This window comes from Malus sylvestris, chromosome 17 (assembly GCF_916048215.2).
Source record: "Malus sylvestris chromosome 17, drMalSylv7.2, whole genome shotgun sequence".
Lineage (NCBI taxonomy): Eukaryota > Viridiplantae > Streptophyta > Magnoliopsida > Rosales > Rosaceae > Malus > Malus sylvestris.
Window position 1 is genome coordinate 31556113 of NC_062276.1, and position 13226 is coordinate 31569338.

The following is a 13226-nucleotide window of genomic DNA, read 5'->3' on the forward strand; positions in this document are numbered from 1 at the left end:
TAGATGTACTGAGAACGTTGTCGTTGTGGTATCTCTGTTCAATAACATCATGCCATGTACGGTAAGAATAGCAGCGGTATTGTATTGTTGAACCGAGACGCGTGTGTCGGTGTAACCAATCCATCTAAGTTGTCTTCCCTGCGTAAGCGTAGGGTGGACTTAGCTGATGTTGATGATTCTAAAGATAGAAACATGGCCTGCATATGCTATGTCACCATCTGAAAGAGAAACTGCAGGTGACACAAGCATGATAAATATTATAGCAAAGTGCTCCCGGTTTTAGGTTGGACTCAGTTTTGTGTTTTGTTTTCTTGTTTATCTGTCTTTGAAGTGGATATATATATAAGTGGCAACTTGCATTTTGTTACGTTGCAAAAAAAATTACGGTTTCCGATTTTACCTTTTTATGTGAAGAGCAAAGTATTTGAATATTTTACAGATTAGTTAACCAAATCCTCCCAACAGTTGTTTTCTGTGTCTCGGAATTCCCCCGACATGGTTTTTTTACCCATGAAATGCCAACTCAAATCAAAGGTAAAATTTTGAATAGTTGGCTGACTAGGGATTCAAGGATTTGTAAGCTGATGTGCAAATCTATTTGGATACTACGAAAGCACATGTAAAGTTAGAGACTCCCGGTTCAAGATCTCAAGAGCATTCTGATGCTTGAGTTAGCAATCGTGTTCATTTTTATTCAATATCTTCAAAGAATTTGTCTAGTCCTTAGGTGGCTTAGGGTTCATTTGAAAGTGTTTTTACAATGATTGAAATTGTTTTTAGATAAACTATTTTTAGATTCCAAAAACAGTTAAAGTGCTTTCAGAAGGAAGCAACAATTAATGATTTCGCGTGTGATTTTGGTATTCAGATAAAGATAGGGTTATGACAAAAATTTAATCCAAACTGCATGATCTCATTCAAACTGATCTAATGGCTCATCGTGTGATTAAAAAATTGAGAATATCTTCCCTTAAAGGGCATGTATATGATTCTGTGGTTTATATAAGAGTAAACTGTCAATAATCCCTTAGTGAATTTTTGGGGATTTTTTATAAAGAAAAATATGAACATTGTCTTTGTTTTTTTTTTTGGCCAAATGTAATTTAATAAAATGTAATAAGAAGGCTATGTGTAATGGGAAAGGATCATCTCCGGATCATTTCCACCAAATCTATTAAGGCACACAATACAGGCATTTGAAATTTGATCAAATGACTAAAGTTATTCTAACTTTTAAAGTGGGCCCCTGTTTGTAGCTGTTGATTTTAAATACAAAAATCATCGCTTCTAATTAAGCTTCTAATCATTTAGACAAATTTTATAAATTTATACTATTATGAGAAGAAATTTGTAAAAATTGGAATTTAAATAAGCACACATAGTGTTTTGAACCCAAAATCTCCTCATTAAATTAAAGAGAATTTTAACGAAAAACTCTCAGTACTGTTCACTTTAACGAAAAACCACATTTTTACACTAAAAAGTCAATCATGGTACTATTCACTTTACCCTTTATTTTGTCCTTATCGTTAAAACTCAAAGTTTTCAAGCCATTTTCATTAATTTTTCTTAAATTGAAACAACAAAATCACAAGTTCTAGTTAAATTTCATTGTCATTAAACCAAATTTTATAAATTTATACTCTTATGAAAATGTATATAAATATGTTACACTAATAATTTTGGTGCCCCTAATTTTTTTGGGCCCCGGATGGTCGTCCTGCCCATACTGGGCCTGGGCCAGCCCTGTATCTAATTGTGTTCATCTCACATTTTGACACAATAAGCAAATGACTAGATTCAAGTCCATTTTAGTTGGTCACAACTTATTTCAACCAACCAACCAAATACATCCATAGTAATTATATAGGCCTCACAATGCACGCAGTACTTACTAAATGCAGTGAATTACTGAATTTAATTAACTTGGAGCATGCAGTGATTTTGTGGATGCTCAAAGATAGAAGATAAGGATAAACACTAGGAATTTGCAATGATCAATCGATCCTTGTATGACTAAATCAGGTGTTACAGTGGACCACACCGTGGCATGATTAATAATCCCAGCTGCAGGCAGCCAGGCAGGCACCTTTGTTCTAAGATTGGACCACCGGAGAGGAACTTCATTAGGTCGACACATTGCCATTAAAATTGGAAAGGCATTCATTGGCTCTTGGGGCAGAGATCATGATGGAAAACCTGAACTTAAAACAATTTTTCGGGCTACTTTGACTTCCATTTAGGTTCCTAGCAAGAGGATTTTCATGTATACTCCAGAGTATGGAATATATTGAACGTTTTAACCGTTAAATATTTGTTAAAAAAAAAATTTAAAATATTCGGGTTATTCAATATTCTGGAGTATCTAGAATTTTTACGTAGGTAGACTAATAAAAGTTGTATAAAAGCATCGATGACATTGTAGAGCAAAAGATAGGAATGAAATTAAACATGAATGCATCGAGGACAATGTGGAGCAAAAGAGGATGCATCTAGTGAGGGGCGGTTCCACAAAGGGTCAAAGTGGGTCAGTTGATCTTGTGGACGTTGAAAAGTTGGCTAGGTGAGCCTCGGGTTGATGACCACATGGTCGCTTGGGCAGGGGGCATTTCGTGCATACCATGTGTTCGATGAAATGGTACAACCAACTCGGCAACGGTTGCCCATCCAGAAGCCGGCAAACCCCTTGACCGGAGCCTAATTTGCCCACCCAGTTGACCTGAAACATGCCTGTGAAGAAGCATTCACTCGGCAAAGCAACAACTACAGGAGGTGGAACCGTGGATGAAGAAGAAACAATTAGTCCAAATTGACGTCGTTTTGGTTCCCATCCTCTTAAATAAAACAGAGCATTTGATTTGTATAGGGGTGAGCACTTTAGTACGTTTATCGACCAACCCAACCAAAATTTGTTTGGTTGGGTTGGAAGAACCTGATTGGCTAAAAAAAAAAAAAAAAAACTTTGAATTTGTAGAAGATTCTTCCTAGAAATTTGAAATTTCAGCTCCAATACGTTGTATCACGTTCAACGCAGAAGAAAAAAATTGAATCAATAGAAGTATATTAATTCAATAAATAAAAAGGTTAATCATACTAAGAATGATTGAAACGTATTACTTCCATGATTAAATGTGGACACTTTCTTTAGCTTAGCGTCATGAGCATCCTGATAACGTGTTGTTGAACTATTTAATTGAAAAATTATATAGAGGGATGGAGAGAGTGTGCAGCAATGAGTAGAGAGAATTGAGTGAATTCCGAGGTATGATTTTTCACCTTATTGTGAGTTCTTTATTTATAGTAGTAGGAAGGTAAATTACTTACCTATTAGGTATTAAAAAAAAAGAAAACTAATGAAAAGGGCTTGAAAATTTTGAGTTTTAATGATAAGGACAAAATAAAGGGTAAAGTGAATAGTACCAAGATTGACTTTTTTATGTAAAAATGTGGTTTTTCATTAAAGTGAACAGTATCGGGTGCTTTTCGTTAAAGTTTCCTTAAAAAAATCATCTAAAATATACTAAAGAATCCCAATAAAAATTTACTAGAATTTACACAACCACATTCATAACTAAACTAAGATTGCAACAAGATTATTATTTTCATCACTAAACATTATATAGTACTGTTATGTCTTCCACCGTTTATTCATTTCAATCTACGTTCTAGAACGTTGTTTTTTTCAGTATTTGAGGACCCACCTTCAGTCTTTATCATGTAAAGATGGTTATTATCTTAGGAATAATAATGTTAGGAAAATATCTTTGGATGAATAATTGAAAGGGGTACCATTGTGTGCGCCACTTTAATTTTATTTCAATGCTCTAAATAATTAGGCAAATTTGAATTCGTTAAGACTTCTAACCGTGAAGAAAATGTACAAACACAGTGCTTCACTGAATAATCACCTTATAATCTAATGGTCATATAGTTTTCAATTTGTGTGATTTTATTAAAAATAATATTTAAGGGAAGAACAAAAAGTAGACGGTTTTTACATTTATGTATTGCAGGGTGAGCCCTCAGATGGTGTCTATGAAGTAAGCTTCTTCTGGTTGTAAAACTAAATCCCACTATATTTTTATTATTTGAACCATCTATCTTTAGGGCATACCAGCTCGTTGTCAAAGGCAAAGTCCCTAGTTTATATTCAGCAAGCACTAACCCGTTGTCAAACCAGGACAACATTCCTAGTTTCTATTTAGCAAGCACTAACCCAATATCAACCACGACAACGTTCCACGATTGAGCAGTCATTTTTCATAGTCATGGGTCCACCGTTTCGCATTTGCAACTTTAGAGGGCGGTTTGTGACCTTCCAATTTTCCAGTTATATTCATCACTAATCTACCGTCGAATCAGGACAACATTCCCAATTTATATTCAAAAAGCACTAATCCGTTTTTAAACCAAGGTCCTAATTTTTAGTCAGCAACCCCTTTAACCCGATGTCAAATATTATATTTTAGGAAGTTTTAACGAAACACTCCCGATACTATTCACTTTTTAACGAAAAACTACATTTTTACCTTTTTTTCTGATACTATTCACTACACCTTTATTTGTCATTTTTCATTAAAACTAAAGTTTTTTTTTGAAATTTTCGTTAGTTTTCCTAATATTTTAACTTTGAGTGTTGAGAATTTTTCCGGGCATTAAATTTTACTTTATTATTTACATCTGCATTCTCCATATTTTTTTGTATGTTTGCTTTTTTTTTTGTATAAAAAATAATTGGGTTATTTGAAATGTATCTAATAAATTAACGGTCTAGGTATCAATAAGCATATTAATAATGTAACGTCAATTTTTGTTCAAAAAAAAAAATAATAATAATGAAACGTCAATTATTTGATATATTTGGAGGATTAAATGATCTGTATTTTGAAATTTTTTTTGTAATGATGATCTTCACTGAATATTAAGACATTGAACGGTTATGATTATGAATTTTTTCCGTCAAAAATGCATTATTACAAATGTAAGAATAAGCTAATCCTTCCCAGGGGAATGAAAGTATTATTCTATGAATTTTGGATCACTTTTAATGTCAGTTGAAATAAAAATAATTTGGACTTGAAATATCAGCATATTAGAATGTGACGTTTTTATGTTAATTTTCTCTCAGCATTCTCTCTCAACTTTTTTTGCAGCAGATTATTCTCAACCCAAATATATAGAGACGATCATTGATAAGCATATGAGACTAGATCGTTTCACTTAATTATACCACTCAGAAGAACCCAGAGAATATGACATTTGCAGATAGGTGGTCTTGCTAGCTTTGCATTGAAGCTATGCAACCGAGACGATGATTGGATGATTGATAACATTAGATGTTGAAGAATGCTATCCTACATCGGAAATTTGATAGAATAAATTACAACATCTCTTATATTGAATGATTATACTCTTCATTGCACCAAATCTTTTTGTGATAAAATTACACCTATCTAGCTATACAAATGACCGAGTTTGGACCGTACCAATGTGAATAATAATTGGCTGCAGCTAGTCTGACTCTAAATCTTGACATGGTGACAATTGTATCATCACACTCTCTTTCTCCTATAACCAAAATCTCAGAACGACAAGTTGAGTCGATCAATGGTCAAGTTCTATAAGATAAAAGCATATACAGCAAACAATGGTGTTGGGGCCTTGAAATTGACTAGTGGTTCCACTGATTTTGTCAGCCTCCATCACACATGCAATATGTCTTCATCTTTTCAGAAACACAAGGGCCCTTCAAGCCATGAGAAAGCTTTTTCTTTACAGCTCCCACTTTTGAAGTGGTGTCTTTTCAGTAACTACTCCCTCTCCAATGTCTCTTTCTCCATGAGTGAGTAAACATGCTTTCTCCACTATTAATATACAGAATTATCTAAATAATATGCGATTAGAAAAATAGGATTTGCTTCACACTTCATTGTCAAAAGCTTATTAATTTCTCCCTCACTGTTGGAGATTGCTATCACTATAATTAAGTTATTAACCCATTTAGTTTTAAGAGTCCCCACCACCCCATATGAATGGAATTTCAATGAATTAGATTCATAAGAACCATTAACTAGTTTTTTCAATACTAAAGTGAAGAGTTTAGGTTTTGCATTTAAAAAATAAGAAATGACGCTTAAACCTACCTAGACGCATGCTTAGCCCTGCCTAAGCACCTACTTAGGTTGCGACTCTCACTTAAACAGAAAATAGATAACTTTCATTTTGCATTTTATTTTTTCAATTTGAAAAAGATTTATTTGATACTCGGATGAACACTCATTATATGCTTCCCCATGTTTTTAACATGTTATCGTACTTTATAATTTATATATCATTCTATTTTGCAATTTATGTATTTCAATATAATTTATATGATTGATCCATTTGTTTATATGTCATACAATAAATTTAATTAAATTAAAAAACCACCTAGGCGCTAAACACCTGCTAGCCATCCAACTAGCGTTTAGCGCATTTTAAAACCTTGAACCCATTGGATCAAATTTATTTCTAATGCGATCTACTAGATTATCAATTTATTAGCGTGCAGTGTCCACGTATAAAAGAAATAAAACAATGAGTTAGAGCCAAACTACTTTTTAATTTTATCTTTTGTGTTTAGCCTATGATTGAACGACCATCACCTCTTATGATAAATTTGCTAGATCGCAACTATTGCATGCTTAGTATAACTTAATTGGATACTTAATTGAGTTAGTTCTATCTTGTTTCAATAGGAGGGATTACAAAACTGGTATAGTGTGTGAATGAATGCGACGAATACCAAATGACCCTTGTGGAAGTCGAGTCACGGGCAACGGAACGTTGAGCAAAGTAGGTTGGGAGACAATCCCAAACCTTCATGGAAGTGTCGCAACCGACAGTTAAAGAAAGAATGAGTTCTGAGAAGAGAATGGTAGTAAAAGGAAGAGAGAAGAACCATCAACGAATGTCCAAAGATCATGACCGACTAGAAAGGCTTTCAGTTGATGAAGCCAAAAAGGGTAAATTAATTTCGGGTAGTTGGAGAAAGTAAGCAGTATTAGGGCCAGAATGAGAGAACTAAAAGGAGACACTACCGTTAGGAAGCTAGGGTTTGAAGAAGGATCAACTTCAATAAGGAGAAGTGGATGCACATGTAGGGTTTTAAGAGACACTAGAGGAGAACTTCAATGGTTTGGATTATTAAAAAAAAGTTATGAATTGAACTCTATAAAATAGGTGTCAAAATATGTGTCAAAATATGTTGTCGCCCATTCTAATTAATATATATTACATCAAAACTATATTAAGTAGGAATTTACAACTGGTACACGTAAGAAGAGGCTTCTAAAATCATCCATAAACCCGTTGGGTTCTCTAATAGAGTCCTTGCCACTAGCGGCCAAAGTGTTTGATGTTATTAAATTTAGGTTTATGTTTTGCTATGCCCCGAAACTCAATTTTTGCATTACTTTGAAGGTATGCCGTGTATTCCATCAAATAGATGCTAATTTTGCTGATGTGGCATGGTGAGACCCAATAAATTGCTTATGTTGCAACCACATCATTTGATTTGATGTAAGGTGGTGGGACCTACCCCGCGATGCACCTGAGCCGATCTTTGAGCTCAGGGAACTGCAAGTTACCCAAGCTTTTAATTATTCGAAATAATTGTTTGACCTCTAATTAATTAATTAATTAATTTCTTGAGTAAATTGTAGTTATGGTCCCTCAATTATGACTGAATTGTAGTTATGGTACCTCAACTAATAATTCATTAGGTTTGGAAGCGTTGGTCATTTCATGCTAACACTGTTAAGTTTTCCGTCAATATGTTGACGTGGTGACCACATGGGACCCATGATTAATATAATAGTTTATGAAAATTTTAAAAACTTAAAAAGAAAAGAGCTTTCTTTTATCTCCTTCACCGTCAACAATGCTAACAACACCAAACTTTGTACCTAATTCTCTTTTCAAAACCCAATAAGAACTTTAACCACAAAACTCATCGCAAGTATCATACCCACCCACTGCATTTGATGCGGAATTGGTTACGGAATGCGGCTGGAATGTCGGGGGTGACGCTATGATGGTGAGGGATCGGTTGTGCATGCGGTTGGGAGAGATTAAAGAGTGAGTTTCGAACGGGGGAGGATGGAGGTAAGGAGTGAGTTATGGCGGGACAACACCTCTCTCTCCTGGAACATTTCTCCTTTTTAAAATTGAATAATATTATTTCATGCCACGTAAACACAATGACGGAAAATCTAAGGGAACTAACATAGAGAGACTAATGCTACACATTCTGTCAAATTCAATAACCAAATCTAATGAGTTTTTAGTTGAGTGACCATAGCTACAATTTAGTCATAGTTCAGGGACTATAACTACATTTTACTCTAATTTCTTTATTTGTCGTAGCTCACATCCAAAGAAATCATGATAATTACAACTAATTCAATTGTGTTGTTATTCGTATGTGATTGAAGCTCAACGCCCTTCTCCATCATACTTGCTCCTCTCCTTTAGTCATGATTTTATGAAAAGTCTTCTCGCTAATCTTGTACAACCACTCTCCTCCACAACCTCCAGACAGCCCAACCCAATTCCCAACCGGAATTTCATCCCCAAACGATAAAATGGTGACTGTAAGTGAAAGAACGATCAGTCGAGGGGAGAACGGTAGTGTAAAGGCCGTGGGAAAGGAACCACGTGGCAACTTTTAATTGGTCGTTCTGACAGCTTTGTTAATCCAACAATTCCAACTAGGATGAAATTACTGTATTGTCCTTACTCGTCGGCAAACTTAACACACCTATTTGACATAAGTGAAGCAAAAATGGAGTTTCAGTAAGGATACAACTCGGGCCGGTTGGATAGTCAACCAACTCTAACTCAATTTTTGTTATTCCAGTTTGGGTTGGGTTCGGGTTCATGTGAGTTTAGTTAAGTTTGGATTTTAATGGGTTTGGACTTGTTCAGGTTAAGTTTGAGTTTGCTCAACTTTTTATCGAGTTCAATCTTATAAAACTTTATTTTGCATGATTTTTCAAATTTTGAACCACACAACACCATAGTAGTTAAAATTTCATTTACACATCACCATCCACACAAAAGTTAAAGCAAACAACTTGAAGACTATTTCTAATGTTTCAACAATGCAAAGTTGAAAATAAATTACAAGACTTATATCAAAGTTTAAACCAAAAGAAATGTAAAAGTAACACTACCATTCATTATCTATATGAAAACCGCCAATGAACTTCAAGTATAATCATTCCAATACTTACACATAACTCATAGAACATGAAGTGTGATGCCTAATATGTGCATGAGCGAATTCGAACTCAAAATCATGTTGGGTGTGAGTTGACATGGGCAGGCAAGGCATCAACAAACCTAATCCAATAATGATTGGGTTGTTTAGATTTGGGCAGATTTTTTCTTCATTCTAACCTCCTTGAAAGGATTTGAAATTGGGTTGGGCATGAGAGGGTTCTAGTTGACCCAACCCAAGTTGCCCCCTAAGTTTCAAGGTATAAAGTGGTGATACTTTTTTTTTTAACAAACAATAGTATCTCTACTAAAGGAGTGAGAGAATGAGCTAAGCCTTACAATGAGTTTGCCATAATAATGTGGTTCAACTTTGCCTTTGGCGAGAATCAAACCTAATACCTCTCACTTACAAGTGAAGAGAAATACTATTAGACTGTAGTACTAAATGGTAAGTGGCGATACTTTTGTTTAAAGGAGAAAATGGAATTAAGTTCAAGTTTCATGGAGTATAGCCACAAACAAGCCTTAAATTTGTTGGAAGTTAAATGAACTTATATTTGTTGATTATTCTTTTATTGTTTCATTACCAACAAAGGAATACAACTAACTTTTTCATTTGGACCTACTCTAGCAACTTTTATTCTTTCTTTTTTTTTTGGGCAATAAAAACACCTTTTATTATTTTTTATCATTATGCATTGTTGCACGGTGATCCGAACCATTTAAATACTTGGTCACCCTTTAAAGATCATATATGAGAAACAAATTAAATAAAATCAGAACCATTTAAATACTTGGTCATCTAATAAATAGGCAAATTATGTTTTTCAGTTAAACACTAAAACTATGACAATATTAATCAGACAGTTTTAATAATATTTGACTTGGTTCATTTCATACAAAATTTCTCTTTAAAAGGTTTAGAGATAGACAAGTCAAATCATCAATTGTATAGATCGTCAAAATAAATGAAAAATTAAAGAAGATCCAAATAAGAAGATTGCTAGGATACTACTTATTAATTTGCATTTCGTTTATAGGAAAACTAACAAAAAGGGTTTGAAAACTTTGAATTTTAACGATAAGAACAAAATAAAGGGTAAAGTGAATAGTATCAGGATTGACTTTTTAGTGTAAAAATATGATTTTTTGTTAAAATGAACAGTACCGTGAATTTTTCGTTAAAACTCCCTTGGTTTATTATATTTTTGTTCACGAAAATATTGCAACATATTTTCAAGCCCAATGAATACAACATGGACCAACACATACCCCCAAAACAATGCCCACAGAGATCCAACAGGCACAGTCGGCTTTGTTCTAGCCATTCTTTATAATTGTTTGCGGTAACTGATAATTTGGGAAGCAACCTAATTGGAATATTTTGGTAGAACATTAGAACCTAATCTCTACTTTTCTTACATGACAAATAAAGTCCTATTAGCCTTTAAACATGAGCCTCTATTTTGACAAAGTTATATATTCTTATTCTCCCATGAATGCGAGGAAGTTTGTTTCTTTAACCAAACAATCTCCCCCACCAAGTAATCCTTCGAATTCGTCTTCCTAATAATTCCTCAAGGCATCCCTTTATTAAAGTTTGAAAACCAATAGGATGACGAAAAATTGAAGCGAGGAACATATATCACGCCGAAAGACTCTAATTAAGTTAAAAGTTAAGAATATTCATTAAACATTATCAGGGTTAGCCCAAATGATGAAGGTTGGTGAGAAAACGCGTTAGGATTAAGTTAGGTCAAAAGTTCGATTCTATTCCATTATAACAGAAGAATAGTATGAATGTGGCTCAAAACCAAGTAATAATGCATAAATTTACATTATTGACAGGGAATATATATAATCTTCGATGATTTCAATTACTGTCTCACACTTTACTGGAACAATAAATTATTGTCACATATCAACTATATAAAAATATATATGTTCCCCAAGAGAAGATGAGTGTATTCGCTCAGTGAGATGATATCTTGAAAGTGAATGATTTGTTAAGCCATGCCTTCCAGCTACTCACCGTTCCCTTTGGAGCTGTTATCTCCGACTTTCTTTCAGCAATATTATTATTCTGCACTTGCTTCTGCTTCTTGGACAGCACAAAGTTCCTTCCCCCGCGAGATCCTATAGTTTCCCACGGACTTAAAGCTACAAAGTAAATCTAGTTAGCTCCAATTTATAACAAAAAAAATACAAAGCTAATTCGTGATAGGAATCATTTCATTATTTCTCTAAATGCATGAAACCGCTGTTTATTACGTGCATAACCCTAATTATACTGTAGTTTCATGCATTTACCTCCAACGACAAAACCACTTTCAAATTGATTACAATGAAATAAAATAACTAGAAATGGGAATGCTAATTGCTATGCTGCTGCAGCACCACGAAATCGAAATGGACATATCAACATAAATCAGAAGAATTAGAACTCATCATCATGAAGACAAACGTCCAAATTAAAACTTGAAAATGAAAAACTTGTTGGCAGTTTGATTTGATATGTGTTTCTGAGAGCATACCGTCAGATCCTGCATTAGCACAGTGTAGAAGGAAATCCTTGACATCTGAACCAAGAACAGGTAGCCGGCCTTCGCGGGCGTAGGATTTAAGAGCAGTGTCGATGACTCGAGCTACAAGATCATCCTCGTTCACCACAAACCTTATCGGTCCTGCGCTTCCAAGAACATTAACTGTGATCAAAAACCTGTTCGTCTTCACAGTATGTGTAGCATCAGTACTGGTCTTCTTATGCTTCTGTAAATTAATTCTCTCCAAAACCTTCCTCTTCAGCATGCTTTCTTACTCTTTTTTCGCCTTTTCTTTTTCGCTCTAAGAGTATTTTAGACAAATCCAAGTAAACAAACAAACAACACTAAACATGAAACACGAAAAACGAATCTTGAGAGGAAGAAAGAGATTTGGCGTTCAGGGGTCAAGGCCAAGGCAACGGTAGTACCAAGCTTGTTTGCAAGAACCGAAGGAGGAGGAGGAGGACAGCGCGCGAAGGGCACGCGCAAAAGTCCTTTGAGAAAGGAAAGGAAGGAAGTACATGAAGAAACCAGAAGTCTCCACGATTCAAGACTCAAAGATGACAAGAAGAGGAAAGAAATTTAAGGTGTTGTCTAGAAAGAAGAATATCTTCATGAAAAGCTAGCTTCGTACAAAATATATGCCTACAACTTCCGGTTAATGATCTTAAACCAGCATACAAAAGAGGAAGCAGATCCGCTACTCGGATTTATACGGATGCGACACGTGGTGTTGACTAGTAACATTAATTGGCCGTGACGAATAGTGTTTTTTGGTGTCTTCACTAAAATTTATTGGACAAAAATGTCCCTCAAATAAAAAACTTCAAAAACAATCCAAAATAATGTATTAAATGTGGAAAAGGTATTTTCGTCATTTTAAAGTTTTTTAATAATTATTTTTTTGTACAGTTTTTTTAAATAAATAAATAATTAGTACCTCATAATATGCTAGCAATAATGTGATTCAATAAGTTGTTCATTAAATATTATTTTTTCTATTTTTAAACATGCTCAAAATATCTTAAGAGGCGTGTAATGCTGGTTATAAAAAAAGTCTTTCGTATGCGGATAATAATATGATTAAATTAGTTATCAAATGATTATTTTTTCTTTTGAAAAAACTATATTATCTACAATAAGGGGGAGATGGTGGGCTTAGCCTCATAATGGGCTAACAATTATGTGATTCAATCAATTGTTTATTAAATATTATTTTCTTTATTCTTAATATTTAAGACAAGGATTCTCTTCCCTCCTCTTTCCATCTCCTTCCATCCACTCTTCTCACATTCTCTATTTTGTTTTTCTCCTTCTATAAAAAATTAATATAAGATGTTGACGTAGCTTAACTGTGACCATTCAAATAGGAGGGGAGGGAAGGGGAGGGAAAAAAAGAAGAGAAGAGAATCCTACTCCATG

General features: G+C 34.3%; 2 protein-coding genes across 2 annotated transcripts in view; one reads left to right on the forward strand and one right to left on the reverse strand.

Annotated features, from left to right (window-relative positions):
• The window catches only part of LOC126611015 (uncharacterized), a 98483-nt gene that overhangs the window by 20771 nt on the left and 64486 nt on the right, over positions 1–13226 (forward strand). The window lies entirely within an intron of this gene.
• LOC126611019 (uncharacterized protein At4g22758-like) lies at positions 11054–12462 on the reverse strand. Its single transcript, XM_050279203.1, has 2 exons — positions 11796–12462; positions 11054–11421 (listed from the first exon to the last, which is right to left on the reverse strand). The coding sequence occupies exons 1-2, from the start codon at positions 12067–12069 to the stop codon at positions 11234–11236; spliced, it is 462 nt and encodes a 153-aa protein (XP_050135160.1). The 5' UTR covers positions 12070–12462; the 3' UTR covers positions 11054–11233.